The sequence below is a fragment of the Musa acuminata genome, chromosome BXJ1-3, assembly GCF_036884655.1.
Source record: "Musa acuminata AAA Group cultivar baxijiao chromosome BXJ1-3, Cavendish_Baxijiao_AAA, whole genome shotgun sequence".
NCBI classification, from domain to species: Eukaryota; Viridiplantae; Streptophyta; class Magnoliopsida; order Zingiberales; family Musaceae; genus Musa; species Musa acuminata.
Genome location: NC_088329.1, coordinates 9,711,466 through 9,733,556, shown reverse-complemented (window position 1 = coordinate 9,733,556; position 22,091 = coordinate 9,711,466). Strand labels below are relative to the sequence as shown.

The 22,091-nt window shown below is 42.3% G+C and overlaps 2 protein-coding genes across 3 annotated transcripts; both read left to right on the top strand.

Moving 5' to 3' along the window:
* The first annotated feature begins 3,103 nt into the window (after positions 1-3,103).
* LOC135622475 (plasma membrane ATPase 4-like) lies at positions 3,104-7,483 on the top strand. Of its 2 annotated transcripts, XM_065124373.1 has the most exons (14): positions 3,105-3,278; positions 3,365-3,484; positions 3,592-3,690; positions 3,777-3,914; positions 3,997-4,311; positions 4,385-4,711; positions 4,853-4,972; positions 5,173-5,295; positions 5,375-5,789; positions 5,870-6,384; positions 6,463-6,636; positions 6,738-6,920; positions 7,021-7,199; positions 7,268-7,483. In XM_065124373.1, the coding sequence occupies exons 1-14, from the start codon at positions 3,228-3,230 to the stop codon at positions 7,362-7,364; spliced, it is 2,856 nt and encodes a 951-aa protein (XP_064980445.1). In that variant the 5' UTR covers positions 3,105-3,227; the 3' UTR covers positions 7,365-7,483. The 2 variants fall into 2 exon arrangements, with proteins under 2 accessions (XP_064980435.1, XP_064980445.1); XM_065124363.1 differs by having other exon boundaries at positions 3,104-3,278; positions 5,870-6,636.
* Positions 7,484-18,236: 10,753 nt separating this feature from the next.
* Positions 18,237-22,091, top strand: LOC103978167 (homeobox protein knotted-1-like 13). The gene is made up of 6 exons (XM_009393873.3): positions 18,237-19,148; positions 20,076-20,196; positions 20,999-21,195; positions 21,278-21,409; positions 21,490-21,626; positions 21,714-22,091. Exons 1-6 carry the CDS (start codon positions 18,363-18,365, stop codon positions 21,715-21,717), a joined length of 1,377 nt encoding a protein of 458 aa, XP_009392148.2. The 5' UTR covers positions 18,237-18,362; the 3' UTR covers positions 21,718-22,091.

Below are 22,091 nucleotides of genomic sequence, written 5' to 3'. Positions count from 1 at the left end.
ATATGAAGTAAAACTTGCATATCGTAAAAATTGCTAGCTTGTAGTCTAAAACGAAGCAAACAATTGCTATCTCAAGAAAAGCAAACATGCTAAACTTGTACATCTTTAATTGCTAGATTGCATGATGATAAAAATGGAGATTATGTTTATCATGCAAATGAAATGATTGAGACTTATATTACAAACACTTATTGTGACACTTCTCCTTTTTGTTGATGACAAAGGGGGAGAAGTATGATCATGTTATATATGATGATGTGTTGCAAATATTCATGATGAGTATTGCAATGACTTGAATTCAGTTTGAATTTAAGGTTCTATTAATATGGCATATTGATAGGGGAAGTTTGTTTAAGCTCCGTGAGTTAAGGTTAACTCCGTCATCAAGTGATTGTCATCATAAAAAAGGGAAAGATTGTTGAATCTCGTATTTTGATGATAAAACCACTTGATATGTGTTTATGATTTAATCTGTATTTTGAGTGACGCAGGATGCTTCGATCAGGATAAGATAATTAAAGCAGGAAAATCATGTTGGGCCGGAGGAACATGTCAGAAGATTGGATGTCGGGCCGATGGATCGGTTGACGTATCGACAAAAGGCTTCGGGCAATGGATTTGGGCATCGGGCCAAGAAGAGCGAAGATTGTGCCAAGGATATCGGAGTTGCAAAGTCAATTGGCCGATTAGGTGATAGGCCGCAAGAGAGGAGGATGTGCCGAAGAATCGGACGAAGCGTCGAGGGACCAATGATATGCCGGACAACTTGATTAATTGCTTAGGATTAATTGTCTCGATCGAAGTTTTATTTTAAGTGTGCAGGATTAACTACGATAGCTTGAAGACATAAAGCAAGTCTACCGGACTCAAGTTCGATGGGTGTTCGAGAGTCCGCCAAGAATCCGAAGATTCGTCAGAAGTGCTGTCTGCACCAACCGAGAAGAAATCGAGGACTTGTCGAAGTTTTCGAAAGTCCACCGAAGAGATCGTCGGAAGTTCGTGGAGATCACCGAGAAGGCTCGGCTACTCACTGAACTCGCCACAAGATTGGGAGCCTGCTAGGAGTCTGCCGGAAGAAATCCGAGGGTGTATTGGAAGTCCGCTGAAAAGCTCGCCAGAAGGAAACTCGACATTGCCAGTTAAAAACTTGCTTAGGACTATGTCTTAATTTCGTAGTTTGCATGTAATTAGGGTTAGGATTAAGGGTTAATCCTATAACCTGGTTAGGGGCCAATGGGGCCCAAGTTCGGACTGGTTTGGGCCAAGTTTGGAGCCCAACCAGTAAGCTGAAATAGTTTAAGCGGTGGCACCACCCAGAGCCCGAGAGTTCCGGCGGTGGCACCGCTAGCAAACTACTAGATTGGGTGGTGGCACCGCCCAGCACCCGAGAGGTCTAGTGGTGGCACCATTGGACTGGGCGATGGCACCGCTAGTACACTTACAAGCGGTGGCACTACCACTGATAGGCGGTGGCACCGCTAGCACAGGGAAACCCAAAAATAATTCAAATTTGGAGCCCAAATTTGAATCCTCTTGGGGCCTAAAAATACCCTCCAATTCTCATTAGAGAACACAACCTTTGAGAAGTTAGAGATTGAGATAAAGCCTTAGCAAAGTCTTTAGCAAATCTTGTTTTCAATAACTTAAGTGTTCACATCCATCTTTCTCTTCGAAAATCTCTAAGAGTGTGAACCACTTGTAAAAGGTTGTAAGAGGGGTATTTGTCCTTCCCCTTCAAAGTGATTTGTTAGTGAAAGTTGGGAGCCTCATCGAAGAAGGCTTCGCAAGTGGATGTAGGTCATTTTGACTGAACCACTTTAAATTGGTATGTTCCTTGAATGTGTGAGTGTTTCCCTTTCTTAAACCGTTATTTATATAGCAGCAAGCTTTCAGCTTTTATCTTCTCACTTTACTCGAGCTACTTTCACCAAGTCATTCATTGTCAAATCGAAATCTCTACGTATTTACGAAATCATTTTCAAACTTACGAGTTTTATTCCGTTGCACTAATTCACCCCCTAGTGCCGCTCCGATCCTAACAACAATAAGTCAGATCGAACTATAATCTATAGTTGGGTTTTTGAACAATTTCTAATCTTAAATTTCATGTATTACATTCTAAAAATTAGCATGATTAATAATAAAAAATAAAAAAATTTACACTAATCTAAAATAGATTATTCATCTTTAATACTAAAATAAAATTTATGAAATTATTAAGCTTGGAGAGTCGGAGCGAGCAACTATTTTTCTAACTCTCCAACGATGATGATTCAGCTTTAACACTAAAATTCTTATGCATCTTGCTGGATTGACTACGTGCCTCTTCGATAAGATCGAGCCTCTCACCATCGCGAGAGAGAGCTTTGCCTGTCCTGTCCAAATAGAGGAGAGGAGTAGAGAGTCTTATTGTATTACGATTCTAATAAAATATTTTTGAGATCAATATTTAATTAATATAATATTATTTAATTCATAACTTATTTATTTCGGTTTCAAACTTCTTTTATTATCAAATCAAGTTAAAAAGGGATAGAATATGATAGAATATTCCTAATTTCTTATTCGTTTTCGAAATTGTTTCAAATCTATGATTTTTAGGGGATAAAAATATGAGACTCGTGTGTGTATATATACATATGTAGATTTAAATGGATTAGATCAAGGGATTATGCTAGCGATTCAAAGTTGAAGTGACCTAATAACGTAGAATAAAATATACATTTTACGACATCTTCTTTTCTTGATTTTTCTAAAAGAGTCCATATAGTTAAGTGATTGGAATCTAATTCCATTCTCGGCTGGTGGGTTTCTTAGATACGAATATTATAGAGTCGATGATTTTAAAAGATGAGATGAAATCCAACCCAAATCCAAATGATGGGGGGAGGTGTTTGAGATAAAACCCAGTAGCTTCTTATCTCATAGATATGTATCTCCAACCTCGGCTGTTACTTCGGAACCGCCCGGTACCGAGTCACCGTGCGTCGTCTTCGTCTTCCCTCGCGTTGTTTGAGATCCAAAAAGCACGACGCTTTTCTCTTTCTCGCGCGTTGGAATCGGCTCCTCCTTCCCACACAAATGCGGGCTGCTCCTCCCTCCCACAGTTCAAGTACTCCACACCGTTTCTCCTACTGAAGTAGAGTGGTACTACTCCCCACCACCTCCCACTGAAGTAGAGCAGCATCTGTTTGCGCTTAGACTTCATCGCTTCCACCACCACCACAATGTCGTCCGCCATCTCACTGGAGGAGATCAAGAACGACGCCGTCGATCTTGTGAGCGTCGCCTCCTTCCTTTCTTTCTCTCCCTCTCTCTCTTTGGATCGCTGGACTTGTTTGTGATGTACGTGCGTGTTGTTTAGGAGCACATTCCGGTCGGGGAAGTCTTTGAGCAGCTCAAATGCGACAGGAATGGGCTCACCAACGTCGAGGGGGAGAACCGCATCAAGATCTTTGGGCTCAACAAGCTCGAGGAGAAGAAGGTCTGCTTCTACCACCTCCGCTTTCCTCGTGCTCTTATTTGAGAAAGCCAGGAAAGATCAATGGTTTCACCTTCTTCTCCCTCTTGTTCGCTTGGCTTGAATGACAGGAGAGCAAGGTGCTCAAATTCTTGGGGTTCATGTGGAATCCGCTCTCGTGGGTCATGGAGAGCGCCGCCATCATGGCCATCGCCCTCGCTAATGGAGGGGTACGCTTACCCCGACTTCCCTTCCTTTTACTTCTCTCTCTGTGTCGGAGACCTCTGTGGGGGACGATAATTGGTGAATGCAACAGGGGAAGCCTCCGGACTGGCAAGACTTCATCGGCATCATCTCCCTTCTCATCATCAACTCCACCATCAGCTTCATCGAGGAGAATAACGCCGGCAATGCCGCCGCCGCTCTCATGGCTGGCCTTGCACCCAAGACCAAGGTCGGCTCCTCGATCTTTCCCCGCCTGTGTTAACCTTCTTCTTTCTCCGTTAATGATTTGCTGGCGGTGCTGCTGGTTGAAGGTGTTGAGAGACGGGAGGTGGTCGGAGCAGGATGCGGCGATCCTCGTCCCTGGAGACATTATCAGCATTAAGCTCGGCGACATCATCCCTGCGGACGCACGCCTACTCGACGGCGACCCGCTCAAGATCGACCAGTCCGCCCTAACCGGCGAGTCGCTTCCAGTGACCAGAAACCCTGGCGATGAGGTCTTCTCGGGCTCCACATGCAAGCAAGGCGAGATCGAGGCCGTCGTCATCGCCACCGGCGTGCACACCTTCTTCGGCAAGGCCGCGCACCTCGTCGACAGCACCAATAACGTCGGCCACTTCCAAAAGGTCCGACGACTCGCATCCTCTTCAACTCACCATCACAACATCCTCGGCTCCGGTTGACGCTGATCTGTTCCAGGTGCTAACTGCGATCGGAAACTTCTGCATCTGCTCGATCGCGGTCGGCATGGCGATCGAGATCGTGGTGATGTACCCGATCCAGCGCCGGAAGTACAGGGACGGGATCGACAACCTACTGGTGCTGCTAATCGGCGGGATACCGATTGCGATGCCCACCGTGCTGTCGGTCACCATGGCCATCGGATCGCATCGGCTGTCAGAGCAGGGAGCCATCACGAAGAGGATGACGGCAATCGAGGAGATGGCAGGGATGGACGTGCTCTGCAGCGACAAGACCGGAACCCTCACCCTTAACAAGCTTACCGTCGACAGGAATCTAATCGAGGTATGATGACTAGGATAAATACTTCAAGATAAGAACACCTATTTCCTCCGTCAATTCTTTGAAGCAAAATTTTCACCCTCGAGCATATCGAATCTAGCACGTAAAAAATGCATCTTGTTGTTCTAATTACTACTTGTGCAGGTATTCGAGAGAGATGTGGATAGGGAAGCCGTGATCCTCCATGCCGCAAGGGCCGCCAGGGTCGAGAACCAGGACGCCATCGATGCCGCCATTGTTGGAATGCTTGCTGATCCCAAGGAGGTAATCTCATGATTGTTGCCGTATAGCTGAACCTGTAAAAGTTTTACATGATTTGACAGTCAATTACAAGATACCAATTTCCACGCTCAAATCGTGATTCAAATTCTCAGATCGTCTAGTATGAATATTATTACTGGGTTCAGATTCCTACTTCGCGGTGATGCTCTGTTCTTGCCGTCTTAGAACTTTATCTGGAACAGGCACGTGCAGGGATCGATGAGGTGCACTTCTTGCCCTTCAATCCTGTCGACAAGCGGACGGCCATCACCTACGTAGACTCCTTTGGCAATTGGCATCGATCGAGCAAGGGAGCCCCGGAACAGGTACAGATTTGTTCCGTGATCTCGCTCTTCTGCTGGTTTCGGAGTTCATCCCCCGATGCCTCATTCGCTTTTTCTTTAGATCGTTGAGCTGTGCAGCATGAGGGAGGATGCCAAGAAGAAGGTTCACGCCGTCATCGACAAGTTCGCCGACCGTGGCCTGCGGTCGCTGGCCGTCGCCCGACAGGAAATTCCTGAGAAGAGGAAGGAAAGCGCCGGAGGGCCATGGCAGTTCATGGGGCTGCTACCGCTGTTCGACCCACCGAGACACGACAGTGCGGAGACCATTCGTCGAGCACTCAACCTAGGCGTGAACGTGAAGATGATCACCGGTGATCAGTTGGCTATAGCCAAGGAGACCGGGCGGAGGCTCGGGATGGGTACCAACATGTACCCCTCGTCCACTCTTCTCGGCAACAAGAACGATGATCTCACCGGTAGCATCCCTGTCGACGAGCTCATCGAGAAGGCCGATGGTTTTGCTGGTGTCTTCCCAGGTCGGATGATCCCTCGTCTTTTAGTAGAACATGATATGGAATGCAAGGAGAACTCGATTCACCATCTGCTGTCGATGCAGAGCACAAGTACGAGATCGTGAAGAGACTGCAGGAGAGGAGCCACATCTGTGGCATGACAGGCGACGGCGTGAACGACGCCCCGGCCCTGAAGAAGGCGGACATCGGCATCGCCGTCGCTGACGCCACCGACGCTGCTCGTGGCGCTTCGGACATTGTCCTGACGGAGCCGGGACTCAGTGTCATCGTCAGCGCCGTCCTCACCAGCCGCGCAATCTTCCAGCGCATGAAGAACTACACCATCTACGCCGTCTCCATCACCATCCGAGTCGTGCTAGGCTTCCTCCTCCTCGCGCTCATCTGGCGCTTCAATTTTTCCCCTTTCATGGTCCTCATAATCGCCATCCTCAATGACGGGACCATCATGACCATCTCCAAGGACCGAGTCAAGCCCTCTCCGATGCCCGATTCGTGGAAGCTCCGCGAGATATTCGCCACCGGGATCGTCCTCGGCACCTACCTTGCGCTCATGACTGTGTTGTTCTTCTGGATCGCCCACCAAACGGACTTCTTCCCCGTGAGTACTCTGCTTGAACTAAACGACGATGATCATCATATGGTCCTCGTACATGTAAACTCCGGCCTTTTGTTGCAGAAAACATTTGGAGTAAGGCCGATCAGGGACAATCAAGATGAACTGACCTCCGCGATCTACCTCCAAGTGAGTGTAGTTAGCCAGGCGCTCATATTCGTGACGCGGTCCAGAAGCTGGTGCTTTGTGGAGCGCCCCGGGCTGTTGCTTGTGGCTGCCTTCGTTATTGCGCAGCTGGTGAATGCTTCCTACTCTTCTTAATCATCTGAATCCTCTCAAGAACTTCCTCATTTATAGATTTGCGTGTGCAGTGCCACTGACAATCGTCGCAAGTGCAGGTGGCTACTTTCATCTCTGTGTACGCGAGCTGGGGATTCGCGAGAATCCATGGCATAGGGTGGGGGTGGGCTGGAGTGATATGGCTCTTCAGCATCGTCACCTTCTTCCCGCTCGACTTCCTCAAGTTCATCATCCGGTACACACTGAGTGGCAAGGCTTGGGTCAACCTCTACGAGAGCAAGGTATCGTCTTCTTCGCTCTCCTCGTTCTTGGATTGATTACTGTCAAGAGGAAGAAAAACCAACAAACTTGAGTTTCTCATCCGCACCGGATCGAAAGCAGACGGCTTTCACGACCAAGTTGGATTACGGGAAGGGGGAAAGGGAGGCGCAATGGGCGCTAGCGCAGCGTACCCTGCACGGCCTCCAGCCACCAGACTCTTCAGGTCTCTTCAACGAGAAGAACTACAGGGAGTTGTCTGAGATCGCCGAGCAGGCTAAGAGACGCGCCGAGGTCGCCAGGTAACAAGGTATTTGGAAGCATTGTACCCTCTTCTTCTTCTTCTGATGGTGGCCTCAAACTGCTGCAGGCTTAGGGAGCTTCACACGCTAAAAGGACACGTTGAGTCAGTAGTGAAGCTCAAAGGGCTGGACATTGAGACGATGCAGCATCACTATACGCTTTGAGAGGAGGGAGGACGATGGCAGACCAAGAGAGAGGCTCGAGAATAAAGATGTCGGTTTCTTTGCTAACTTCTCTGTGTTTAAGATTCTTTTGTTCTTAGGTAGAACCCAAAAATAAGTCACAGGGGAATCAAAGACCTGTCTGTCTTTTGCATCTCAGATTCTTCTCACGTGCTTCTTGCTTGGATCTCCTTGGCCAAGTAATCGCGTTCTTGTGTTCTACATTGATCTTTATGCAGTTAAAGTTTAGAGGATTTATTTTGTCCAGAGTAGATTTCTTTGCACCATTGACGCGGTTGCTTAATGATGATAAGCTCGCTGGATATCAAGGTGAGATCCGATGAGCATAGCATCAAACTCTGCTGCGTTGACGCACAAACGTAAAGTCTCTTTTAGATGTGTGGTAGGAAATCCTTTAAACTAAAGAGATATTCCATCGTCAAGAACATTTATTATCATTAACTCATAATTTTTAAGAATTAATTAATGTTTAGATCATAATGAAAAATTTTAATAATATTAAATAAAATATTTAATAATAATATTTCATTTAGAATGAAAAATCAAAATATTTAAACCACAATGAACGATGAATTTAATGAGAATGATTACATTATTATTAAATAAAATATTTAATAATAATGATTATATTCTTTTACTTGGCCCATACTTAATCATTTAAATTAATTTTTATCGAACAACCAACTTTCTTAATAAATAAATATATAAATCATAATGATAAGTCTTCTAAGAGCAAGTATTATCATCCATGTATCACGATAAATTTAATTTTTTAATCTTAATGTGATAATATTACTTAACGAATAAATCTTATATTTATTCTTGGTCCAGTAATAATATATATTTTTAAAATAATATGCATGAGAAAATATCGTAATATATAAGAGTTTCAATATCATTACAAAGTGGAACCAAGTCTCATTTTCTCTACATGATCCTTGAATTTTAGATGTTGTATGTCTTTAGTCAAAGGATTAGCAATCATCAATTCAGTGCTAATATGCTCAATGACCACTTTCTTTTCTATTATATGTTCTCTTATGGCTAAATACTTAATGTCGATGTGTTTATTTCGACTTTCACTTTTATTGTTTTAGCCATAAAGATAATAACTGAATTATCACATAAAATTCTTAATAACTTAAAAATAAAATCTATGATTCTAAGCCGATAAATGAAACTCTTAAACCATACACCATGTGAAGTAGCATCAAAACATAAGACAAACTCAACTTCCATGGTAGAAGTAGCAATTAAGGTCTGCTTAGAGCTTCTCCAAGAAATAGCTCCACCAACCATCATAAAATATATCATGATTTTGATTTACGAGAATCAACACAACTGGCAAAGTCTGAATCTGAGCAACCAATCATATATAGATTATTTGTATGTCTATCCATAAGCATTTAATCTTTGATTCCTTGTAGAGACCTCATCACTTTTTTAGCAACTCTCCGGTGGTTTATATTTAGATTACTTTGATATCGACCTAGCATCCCCATAATAAATGCAATATCAGGTCTACTATAGACCTAAGCATATATAAGGCTTTCTATAGCAGAAGTATATGGGATATTTTTTATTGATTCTCTTTCAAGGTTGTTCTTTGGATATTGGTTCAAATTGAACTTATTACCTTTCACAATGGAAGCAACACTTGATGAACAATCTTTCATTCGAAATCTTTCTAAAAGTTTATCGATATAGGTTTCTTGTGATAGACCTAAAATACCTCGAGGTATATCTCTATGGATCTTAATATCAATGACATAAGATGCTTCACCCATATCCTTCATGTCAAAATTTTTAGAAAGGAATTATTTCACCTCATGCAGCAAACCCTTATCATTAGTTGCAAGCAAAATATCATCTACGTATAAAATAAAAAAATATATTTTACTCCCACTGACCTTTTGGTATATGCATTGATCCATTGGATTTTTAACAAATCCGAATGAAGAAATCAGTTCATAGAATTTAAAATACCATTGGTAGGAGGCTTGTTTTAAATCGTATATAGACTTCTTAAACTTATAAACCAAGTGTTCACTAACACTAGAGGAGAAACCTCTAGGTTGTTTCATATAAACTTCTTTCTCTATATCTCCATTAAGAAATATCATTTTCACATCTATTTATTGCAACTCAAGGTCAAAATGAGCAACCAATGCCAAAATGATACGAAGAGAATCTTTCTTAGATATAGGAGAAAACGTCTCCGTATAATCGATTCCCTCTATTTGAGTAAATACCTTTACAACAAGTCTTGCCTTGTATCTCTCAATGTTGCCTAACAAATATTTCTTAGTATTAAAGACCCATTTTCTCCATCAATCGTGCTTCAATTTACTCAAAAAATATATCATTGGAAAGATATTTCAATCTAATTCTAATAAAACAAGTTTCGTATAAATCAAGGTTTCTAACAAGGAGTTACCATTGATTTAGTAACTAAAGGTCTAAAATAAAATCATTGTTTTGCAAAACTCATAGGGTCGATTTCAACGGATAGTAAGATGGGCATTTGAATTCAAAATTTTTCAATCTATATATCAAAAAAAAGGTCTACAAGTCTAGTTTCAAATGAAGTTAGTTTTTTATAAATCAGAATTTTCAATAGGGACTTATAGGCATTTTAGTATCGAAAGGTCAGAAATTTTGATCCCTGTTTTACAGCATCCTGAGTTATTCAGTATTAGTTTATACTTAAGGAGTAACCAATCTATCATTTGATGTGGAAGACTGAGATTCTATATGATCATGTGCAGAAACTATGTTCCTGAACTGATCGCTCCCACTAATCATGTCATCCTCAAGAAATTTAGCATTTCTTGATTCCACAATCTTAGTTATGTGAGATAGACAATAGAACCTATAACCTTTAGACTTTTCGGCATATGCAATAAAATACCCACTAATAGTCCTCGGGTCTAGTTTCTTTTCTTGTGGATTATATATCCCGACCTCAAACGGACATCCCCAAATGCACATATGTCACAAACTCAGTTTTCAACCTTTCCATAATTCAAATGGTGTCTTTAGTACAGCCTTGGTTGGAACTCAGTTTAATATATACACAACCGTCTTTATTGCTTCAATCCATAATAACTTAGAAAGATTGGAGTTGCTAAGCATACTCCGCACTATGTCTAATAATATTCGGTTTTTTCTTTCTGCAACACCATTCTGGAGAACCAGACATAGTGTACTAGGCAACAATCCCATGTTCTTGAAGAAATTTAGCAAAAGGACCAGGTGCTTATCCATTTTCAATATATCTACTATAATATTCTCCACCTCTATCTGATCTCATAATTTTGATTTGCTTACCACATTGGTTCTCAACTTCAGCCTTAAAAGCATCCAATGCTTCATTTTTGTTATGAAGTAAATAGATACACATATATCGTGAGTAATCATATATAAAGGAGATGAAGTATTTCTGACTATGTGTGTCCATGTCTAGACAACATATATCAGTATGAATGATTTCTAATATGTTTGAACTCCTATCAGCACTCCTTTTAGACTTATTGATCTGCTTTCCCTTAATACAGTCTACACAAGTCTTAAAATTAGTAAAATTAAAAATACTAAGTACCTTATCATTAACTAATCTCTTAATTCTCTCTATGGAGATATGTCCTAATTTTTCATGTTATAACATAGAGGAGTTCTTATTAATATTACACCTTTTAGTGCCAACGTGAACATGCATTGAACTTTGAGTGTCATCGTTTTGTAAGAAAATACGATAAAAATCACTAGACAAAATATATTTTTCAACATAACCAGATTTATATAATAAACGAAATAATGTATCTTGAAAATTAAAGGAATATCTAATTGATATGAGTTTGAAAACAAAAATTAAGTTTTGTGGGAAAGTTAATACATAAAAGGTCATTTCCAATTTTAAAACAAAACCACTACTTAAAGTTAAAATACATATTCCAATTATCTCGACATGTGAGTCATCTTATTTCCTGATAAGATGCTTGCTCACTTCCCACCAGCTTTCTTAGGTTTTGCATACCTTGTAAAGAGTTTACAATATGGATTATTGATCCAGAGTTAATCCACCATGTGTTAATATTAACATTAATAATATTAGATTCACAACACACAAACGATGTTGGTTTACCTTTCTTTTCAAGCCATTGTTAGAATTTTGTACATTCCTTTTTCATGTGTCCCTTCTTTTTATAAAAGAAACACTTTGCTTCTTTCTTGATATCAGCTTAGGGTGGTATTTTACCTTTTCCCTACTGATGAGCATTTTGATTGGCTTGATTTTTATCAGTTTTGTTCTTCCCACGAGTGGTTACCACCAATGCACTCTCACCCAATTCCATCGCTAGCGCTTCTTGAACACATATGGTCATTAATTCATTTATTGACCACTTATTATTATGTATATTGTATGAAATCTTAAAATGCCCGTATTGATGTGGAAGGGTGTTCAGAATATAGTGCACCAAAAAAGATTCTGACAAATTAACCTTGAGTTTCTTAAGTTGAGTCGTAATATCTTGCATTTGCATTATATGCTCACGCACACCCTTTATGTTGGTGAGTCTAAGGGATAAAAATTTTATTATTATGGTACTTACTAGTATCTTTTCTGAAACGATGAATTGCTCATCGATAGCTTATAGTAAGTCTCGGACTTTTTCATGCTGGTCAACAGAACCATGTATATCAACAGTTATCTTAGTTTTAATAAACATCACACTGAGCCGATTGGATCGCTCCCATTGCTCATATAACACAATCTCAATTGGAGTGCTGGAATTAGTGATTATAGATGGTTCGTCTTTCCTAATAGCATAATCAATATCCATCCATCATAAATGGAGGAGAACCCTCTCATTCCATATCTTATAGTTATCACCCCTAAGTTCAAGAATGTCATATCGAATATCAAAGAAATTAACAGATTGAGAAATTACATAAAATCAAACATATTTATATCAAAATTTGAAGCTTAATAGTTTAAATTACATGTTTTACCAAACATGTCAAAAAATATGAATCTCATGACATAAAAATTGCCTACGGACTAAATTCCTAATTCAAATAGATTCAAATTATCTTTATGATAAAACTATCAAATTATATTATAATTCATAATCCCTATGGATAAATTATGAAAATAATTTGATATTTTATCCTGATTAATTATATTGAATATAGTAAAAGATCATGTGGGATAATAATTATTATATTAAATATAATCAGTCACATGTCTAATTACTTATGTGGTCCTTATTTTAACTTTATATATAATTTTAATTAATTAAAAATATTATAATTAATTTTTAATTAATTAAGATTATATGGATCACTATACATTTTTGACATATAAAATGGACTCATAAGCATAAATCAATATAACCAAATATACATATGAGTATTTTACTAACTCCAAATATTTAAAAGTTATAATCTTATGATTTTCAAATATATCAAGATGTTTTAAAAAGAAATCAAAATAAAGTCATATTCATGGTAAAAAAAATGAAAACTTTTTCATATGAAGGCAGAGGTCGGAGGGCTCTGATACCAAATGTTTGATATTTTTGATACCAAAATGTGTTTCTAAATCATTATAATAGAAATATTTTTGATACCTTCCGTCATTATTGTCAAAATTTTCAGCAATAGTTTCTTCCTTAACTTTGACACTTCTCAACTTAGAACTCTCGCTTTAGATGATATATCCTTTAGACTTCAAGAGATGTTAAGTCCAGGAATCAAAATCCACGTTTATATAGATATTCTTCAAGAATATTTATTATCACCAACTCATAATGTTCAAGAATTAATTCAAATTTGTAACGTTCGGACTATAATAATTTTTTTTAATAATATTAAATAAGATATTTAATAATAATGGTTCATTTAGAATAAAAATAAAATATTTAAATCATGATGAAATTGATTATAATGATAATGAGAATGATTATATTATTATTAAATAAAATATTTAATAATAACGGTTAGACTCTGTATGCAAACCCTTCTTCCTGCTGCTCTTTCTGACCTCGGAAGCAGCAGCACGGACAGGTCAAAAGATGCAGCCCTCTCCTTGTCGCAAGCTAGTTCCTTGTGCTGCTGCTACTTCTAAGTCCCACAACCTGCATCTGTTCCCGAGCACAAGGGAGAACACATTTGATTCACAATCACCACCACGAGTGTCGAAGAGGTAAGGTCTAAAACTTTAGTCAAGTTCTCCGGTCTAATATTTGACTCGTTAACTTTATTGATTATGATTATGGATCATGGCACTAGACGAGATATCATATTTCTCTTCTTAATATCCTCATATACTTGAGATTGAGATTTGTCATCAGATCTCGTGTCAAACACAAGTTACATTTGAGTGGACAAAAAAATGTGTTGTCGATGGACATCAGGATAATCAGTAGCATTCAAACTTTATTGATCAGGTATTAAAACTTCTCCTTCTCTGATCTAGTTGTCGTATGATAATTGATTCGTTAATTTTATTGATTATGGGTCATGATACTGGATGAGATATTATTTCCCATCTTAATATAATTAAGGAGGAGATTTATCATCGCACACCAGTGGATAAAAAATATATTGTATCGATGGATAATTTGTAATGATATATTATTTTCTAATTTATGAAGAGATATACCGATAATTAGTAGCTCAGTATAGATGATGAGTTTTGAGTCCAAGAAACTCAATCTCTCACCAAGGTTTTATTCTCGCAATCAAAGTGATTATTTTCTCGAATTATTTAGATACACTAAAAAATTGGCATGACAAGCAACTTGGCTCAATTGGTATTAGGTTCGAAGCTTGGGTGGCAGATAAAGGTGGAAAGAAAGGAAATGTTGGCTGTAAAGATGGAGAGAGGTTTTGCCACTAGACCAATCTTTGCTATATCCAGCCTTAGAAGCAATTCCCCTCAACCACATCGTTTCCTTTGCTTTCTTTGTTTTGACATCTCAAAGGAAGCATTTTTCATACTGAAACAATGATGATATGAAAGAAAGACTTTACTCATCATTGAGGTGGAGGTTTTGGGCAGTGGGTCATACTCCACCTGTAAATTAATGAATGCAAACATCACATTACGGGTTGTCGTGTAATGTTCTTCTTCTTGACAAACGAGGATGATGAGAAGCCAATACTTCGATAGATTGATGGACAGACAGACATGAGGATGGATGGAATTCAAACATCACATTACGGGTCACTGCATCCTTTTCCCGTCAGATCTGAGATTGGTCACCAAGCGCAGAGCTAATTAAGTACGAGGAAACGCGAGTTTGACTTCATCGAGTGCTACTCATTTCAGAACTGCAAGACAAGTCGATGCTTTTGCTATCAGGGAGTAGATGGCTCTGAATACAGTGAAAGATCTCTGTCAATTCAAATCACATGCGATGAGTCTTTGCATGGAACCCCGTAGATGAGGGTCCCCTTTCGGCAATGACAAAGTCATGCTGTAGTGAAAACCTGCAAACAGTGTGCCAATGACATGCACGAGGAGACAACAGGATGTCACCGGTTGGCTTCTTCCAGCTCTGTTTCTGCATGCATTGGACACCAAAGGCTGTATGTTGCTCTTCATCCCCACCCTCTTCAAGCGAAGCTGTGGATTGGATGGAGTCCCTGTGCTCAGGCACCATGATGACAATTATTATTTGGAAAAGGCAGCACCAGTAAAAGTGCTTGGAGGACCCCCTCCCTGTTCAGAGCTGTGTTGCCCCCCCCTCTCTCCCCGGCAGACCCTAACAGATAACACACTACCTGGAGAAGAGAGCAGAGCCTTCATCACTAGAGACAATTTATGGGATTTGCAGAGGAGGTCAGGTTTCAGAAGGTCAGAACTCTTTTCATCCCACACTCACAAGCGTGTCTAACCTGCAACAAAAATGTTACCGACAAGCCCAACCCCCTCCCTCCTCATAGCTGCCGATGCCATAGGAGTGACAGAGGCTTTTAACATGAGAGCTAGCTGCTTTAATTGCAAGCCACGGCAGGGCACAGACAACAACAGCCTCCGGTTCCCTGCTAAATGGTAAGAAAGCAATGCCTGGGCTTCCTTTGCCTTCTCATGGTCCCTTTTCCTTTGAGTTGAAGTACAAGCTTTTGAGGTGTGTCGAGGAACAGTATCCTATCCATCTTTCTTCTGTACGTGAATAGTTTGACACTGGTCACTATCAGGTAGTCGGAGCCCACTTCATACAAAAGAAGAGCAGGAAGAAGAAACAAAATGCTGGAATGGTTTGGGTGGCTGATCCAATTCCCTTCAACTTGTCATATATGATACTGTCAGGTTGATTCAGCATCATTTCTGGGGTCCAAAAGGATAAAAGTCATCAACAGATATGATATTTATGACCTACTATGTAAGTTAACAGTGCCTTTCCAATGATTTGGTACTCTTGTATTGTATATGGTTGCCATTTGCTGTCGCCCTGAACCGAGTACATGACATATTCTATGTGGATGCGAGTGGATACGGGTATTCTTAGTATCTGGTCACAGATTTGAGTGACGACATGGATACCCAAATCCAGTTAGGGAGTAGTATAATTTAATTTAATTTAATTAGGTTATATATATATATATATATATATATACATATATATCAAACATTTCCTTAATCATGTACTAAATCGAGCCTCATCGGTATCCACGTGATTTGGGCGGAAATGGGACCGCGGGGCCCACCGGATTGGTAAGCCGAGTTGACATGCCTCGATTGGTAGCTTGGTGGGGCCCTGACACGTCTGCGATTGGCGGATCCGAGACGGAAACCCATCGAATCCGAACCTTACTTTTCTTACCGTCAAAAAATAATAATAATAATAAAGGAGTTCAGAGCCACTCGAACTCGACGCGTGTCGAAAGGAGGTCCACTCGAAGAGAGGGGGGTGGCGTGGGGTGGAGGCTTTGTTCTAGGCGGAACTCGGAAGACGAAGACCGCCGGACTTGCACCGACACGCGCACACGACGAAGAACGCAATCGACAAGCCACGCCAATTTCTCTGTGGACCCGATTCGGGACCCACGAGCCCACACCTTAGTCGCCTGCGCTCCCTATCACAGTTGATCCATTCACCCCCCCCGGACCCGTGATAACTTTGTTTGGGACGACATTTCCTCGCCTCTGTTGATTTGGAATGACATCACCCAGACAATTTTCAAGGATGACTCAGTTTGTCTACATGATTTACGACGAACGATATTTATCGACTCGTGTGGAGAAATAAAAGTCAATCATGTTAAGTATCTGGTGATGATGATGGCCATTTCTCTTGTCATGGTGGTGTCGAAATGGGCACCCCTCCCAAATAATAATAATAATTGCTTCATGGGCTCGAGCTCACAAGGGGAGGGAGGGGACCGCTTTACCACTGACGGAGCGCCGATCCACGTGGCGTCATCTGCACGACGTCGTGCGCGGGGACCACGTCGGGACCGGAGCCTCCCGACCGGTTGTGGCAGCAACAGCGGGGACCGCCCTCCCGTCTTCACGGTGACGGTGACAGGGACGGGGACGGTGACGGACACGGCTCCCCTCCCCTCGCCCCACTCCCCACTCCCCACTCCCCTCTCCTCACTCCCCAGTGTGGTCCCGGACGAACGAAACGCCGTCACCTTAACGGCCTCCGCGGCTTTGAGCTTCGGTGGAACCTTCAATTATTAGCCTCGCGGGGCGCTAATCCTACGCTTCTTTATGAGTTAGATACGGGTCCCCACTTAGCTCACGATTTTGACCACGACAGGCGGTGTACCGCGCCTACCGACACCAGCGGATGTCGCATGCCAGGTATTTGACTATGCATATATGCAATCAGCCGATACTACTAATAAATTGTCGATAATATAAAATTAGTTTCCGAAGGTTCTAAATATTAAATCAATACAAGGCCTCGAATCGAACGAACACATCGTCCACTTTGCAAAACAATACTAGTCTAAAATATTAACCATGGTCTCGTCAGCTTTCTTCAGATGATGTCATTATAAGATTATTCTTTCACGGTCTAATTTAAGTTATAAAAATAATCCCTAATATATAAATAATATTTCTTCTACCACGTGAGGATATATTATTCGACGCATCTTATCCAGGGGCATAATTTCAACATTAATTTTCCACGACTAACTAAACTATATATAATGGTATCCAATCTGCGCCTTTCGCGACCAAATGGTTGGTATGTGATCGTACCAACAGCTGCGATGTAACCCATGGACCGATTCCTTTTCGATAAGTCAAGTGTGGGTGGAGTGCTCCGTCGGTAAATAGTCACTTGGTTTGCAATAAAGCTTCTTGTATTTATAATTATATATGATATACGTATGTAAATGGGGATCGAGTCTAGAAAGTTCGGGGTGGCGATGCTGAGGTTACCCAAAGAGTAGCTAACGGTATCCGGCAAACGCGAGACGGGTGGGAGTTAAAGGGGGACCAACCAACCCAAAAGAAGAAAATAATAATAATGATACTAATAGAACAAAAGGACACCAAAAGCCGTGTCCCGAGCCGGCGGCGCACCAGACACCGGAAACCCCCTCGAGGTCAAATTCCCTCCCATGTGCCGCCCTCCCATTGGCTGGTTCCCACGGGCGTGCTCCCCACTCCTGTGGTCCTCGCCTCCTCCTTGTGCCACGTATCCACGGGCGCTGGTGACGGCTCGACTTAATAAATGCGGGGCTGGCGAATGGGTAGGAATAACGTGGTCGAATTAAAACCGTCGGATTAAGGGTGGGTGCAGTGCCGACGGTTGGGAATTAGGAATTAATTAAGATTGGTTAAGAAGTGGTCATTAAGAGAGTGTCTCAAGGGGTGGCATATCGTTTCAACGTCTCCCTCTCGCTTTCGCTTCTCCTTCTCCTCTCTACCTCTCGCTTTTGTTTTGCGTCGGGTTCCGGAGAGAGGAGGAGGAAGGAGAGGGGAACCGGCGGTGGGGTGGGAGAGGAGCGATGGCGTTCCACAACCACCTCTCGCACGAGCTGACGCTGCCGCAGTACGTGGAGCAGCAGCAGCTGGGAGGGGACAGCTCGGCGGTGCTCAGGACGACCATGGATCAACTAGCCGCCACTGGACCCTCTGGTGCCGCGCCCGACGCCGACGGGGCGAAGGACGGGAAGGACCTCAGGCGACTCATGGCCGACGCCGCGGCGTCTGGGAAACCGCCGATGCCCGGCGGGGGAGGGCCCACGTGGCTCAACAGCGCAATTCTGCGGCAGCAGGGGCATCACTACGCCGACGGCAGCTTCCTCCACCTCCAGACCACTTCCGACTCGTCTGCGTCGCCGGTCGCGGCCGGGGGAGGAGGAGGACGAGCGGCGACGGGGCACTGGTTCTCCCGGACGCCGATCCTGCAGAGCAGCGGGAGCGACGTGGAGGTCCCCGTGTCGAGCCAGTCCGTCATGGCCGCGGCGATCTCGGCGGACGGAGGAGGGGGCGGCGAGCGGGGCCACCCGGGTGGGGAGCTCGGCGAGGCGGAGGCGGTGGCGCAGGGAGGCGGCACCGGCGGGGAGGGGACGTGGCAGAACGCGAGGTACAAGGCGGAGATACTGGCGCATCCCTTGTACGAGCAGCTGCTGGCGGCGCACGTGGCGTGCCTGAGGATCGCGACGCCGGTGGACCAGCTGCCGAGGATCGACGCGCAGCTCGCTCAGTCGCAGCAAGTCGTGTCCAAGTACTCGGTGCTCGGCAACAGCGGCCAGCTGCTGGGCGACGACAAGGAGCTCGATCAGTTCATGGTAAGGCAAAGAAAAAAGAAGCTCCCTTTTCCTTCCCCTATCTCTTCCAATTCTGTCTTTTTTTGGCGATTCAAGAACCCTTCTTCTCGATGCGTTCTCTCGAATCTCTGACTCATGATTTATGTGTTTCATTGCTTCCTCTTTGGAACATACGCTGTTCTTCATGGTTGGATAGAGAGACAGACATTTGTCGTCCACCGAGAACAAAACCTTTCAACTTGGTTATACTTGCAGATCGGAAGACAGATGTTTCCATCTGTGTTCGACCCCACAATATCTGTACTGTGGAGAGGCTTGCTTGAGATTGAGATTTGCTTAGCTGTGTTTAGGGAATCTGATAGCAGTCTGCTTGCCAAGTCTCCAGAAGAGATATGTCTCTTCTTCATGAGCTTGAGATAGAGAAAAAGCTCAAGGCAGGCACATGTTCTACCGTGCACCTTGCTGCACCCCTCCCGCTTCTCGTCTCCGCTGCTTTGTCTGACATCCACTTGAAATCACCTTTCTTGTTTGCTTAAATGCTTGACAGCGTGCTACTTGGATCAGGAGCTGAAGGTTGAGCCAGTGCTATATGACATGAGGATACTAAAAAAATTGCATATTTAGATAAGATCTTCATGAAAAAACAATGAATGATGCACTTACAAAATTGCATTGCATAATTGATTTTCTAAAATGACATTTGATATTCCTGCACATTAATCTTTCTTGTTTGTCTTTTTTTTTTTTTTCCTTTACAGTAATCACTCTATCATAAATTTCCCTTGTACAGTAGAATGTCTATTCACTTATTTCCAGATATTTAGTCGAATAAACCACACATATTCCTCAAATTTGCTTCATCTGAGCTCTTCTGATGATTCACACGCTGCTGCTATTGTTGCTTGACTTCAAATTTCTAATATGCGAAGCATCTCATGCATTGGTCAGACACATTATGTCTTGCTACTTTGTTCCTTCAAAGAACAACTGCAGCAGCATGTCCGTGTTCATGCAATGGAGGCAGTGATGGCTTGTTGGGAGCTCGAGCAGTCGCTTCAAAGCCTAACAGGTTGGTTACCTCCATATCCTTTCTTCTTCTAATAATAATAATAAATGTGCTTAACATAAAGTTTGTAGTTATTATTAGTTATATTTTATAGACAAATCAAACTTGCTGACATATCATCCTGCAGTCATCCTTGAAACTTTATACACATGAAAAATTTTATCTTGCAGTCAACAGGTACTGATATCATATCTTGATATATTTCGATTTTTTACACATTAGAATCATTTTCAATCTATATTCATATATTTACAATACTGCTGTAGAGGCTTTCAACCTTCTGACAAATATAATGACTCGTGTTAATTCTAAGCATACATCTGACATGAACTTCAAACAGAAAGTGTCTACTATTAGTGCTGGTACTGTGGTTGCTTGTTAACTTAGGTTCCATAAATATAAATCCTATCTTTGCAAAATATCACACTTAAATGTTAATATGATAAAAGATGAATAAAAGACAGCTTGAGCCCATAATCACCAGTGGACTAATTCCTGATCTAAAACAAATTCAGGTTTTGGTGCCATATAGAATTTGGATGGAGATAGCCAAATACACTGTAAAACATAACATTCTTGCTATGCCAGCTTAGGCCTTGGGGTTTTAACAGTGAAAACAATAGAAATAGTGTTGAACACTTCCAATCCTTAGCAATGGCTTTTGATGGGTTTGGTGCCAAAAGATTAAAATCTGATGTGGGTCATATTTGACATGAAGCTAAGTTATGGAAGTGTAAGCCATGTGTTGCATGCAATTTTCACTGTAAATGCCTTTTTGTTGAAGAGCATGGGTTGCTGCAAACAGGTGTGTCTCCTGGTGAAGGCACAGGTGCAACTATGTCGGATGATGATGAAGATGATCAGGCAGACAGCGAAACAAACCTGTTCGACGGAGGCTTTGATGGAACGGACAGCATGGGATTTGGGCCGCTAATTCCCACAGAGAGCGAGCGATCCCTGATGGAACGCGTTCGCCAGGAGCTGAAGCATGAGCTCAAGCAGGTTGGTGTCAACATCTCTGGTCTCGAGGGATGATGATAGATCAAGGAAGAGAGTCTCCAAAAGCTTACATTTGGGCTTTCAGGGGTACAAAGAGAAGATCGTGGACATCAGAGAAGAGATCCTTCGCAAACGAAGAGCAGGGAAACTTCCCGGGGACAGCACTTCCATGCTCAAAGCTTGGTGGCAGTCCCACTCCAAGTGGCCGTATCCGACGGTACGTTCCGCTTATCCGTCGTCCCCCTGCATCATCTCATTCGATCTGATCTTCCTATACCTTGTGCAACCTCGTCACAGGAGGACGACAAAGCACGACTGGTGCAGGAAACAGGGTTACAGCTAAAGCAGATCAATAACTGGTTCATCAACCAGAGGAAGAGGAACTGGCACAGTAATGCATCGTCGTCCAGTTCGCTCAAAACCAAGCGTAAAAGGTTTGCGATACACCGCTGCTCGAAAGCCTTTCTTTCCTTCTTACCAACCTCTTCGTTCTACTTAGAACTTAAAACCGAGTGATACAGGTGAAGACGACGACAGTGTTGGCCACCTCATTAACAGTGCTCGATCAAGACATAGTATCGTCGTCTACAAGGGAAGCTAAATCATAGCACGCGAAACGTGCAGTTGCAGACTACAGTACCAAGATAGAGAATGTGCCAAGTGTCTTCTCATCTTCATTCCATTCACTCACCAATTGGCGGATTGAGGTTTCAGTTTACTTGTACATGAATTCCATGGAAGAAGAAAATGATGTGGGTGTACAGCGAAATAAAATGTACCGCTAATATTTGACATCTTTGTGGATGCAGTAGCAATGTGTGATGTATTGATGCAACGAGGGATCTTGCATGATTCAATTGGTTTACACATGAATCAATTTCATAAATGTGTTGTGTTTT

Coding starts and splice junctions, on each gene's coding strand:
- LOC135622475 (XM_065124363.1), top strand. CDS start 3,228: ATGTCGTCCGCCATCTCACTGGAGGAGATCAAGAACGACGCCGTCGAT. Junction 5,296..5,374: donor GCAAGGGAGCCCCGGAACAG/GTACAGATTTGT, acceptor CTTTTTCTTTAG/ATCGTTGAGCTGTGCAGCAT. Junction 6,637..6,737: donor CCTTCGTTATTGCGCAGCTG/GTGAATGCTTCC, acceptor TCGCAAGTGCAG/GTGGCTACTTTCATCTCTGT.
- LOC103978167 (XM_009393873.3), top strand. CDS start 18,363: ATGGCGTTCCACAACCACCTCTCGCACGAGCTGACGCTGCCGCAGTAC. Junction 20,197..20,998: donor GTCGCTTCAAAGCCTAACAG/GTTGGTTACCTC, acceptor TGCTGCAAACAG/GTGTGTCTCCTGGTGAAGGC. Junction 21,196..21,277: donor TGAAGCATGAGCTCAAGCAG/GTTGGTGTCAAC, acceptor TTGGGCTTTCAG/GGGTACAAAGAGAAGATCGT.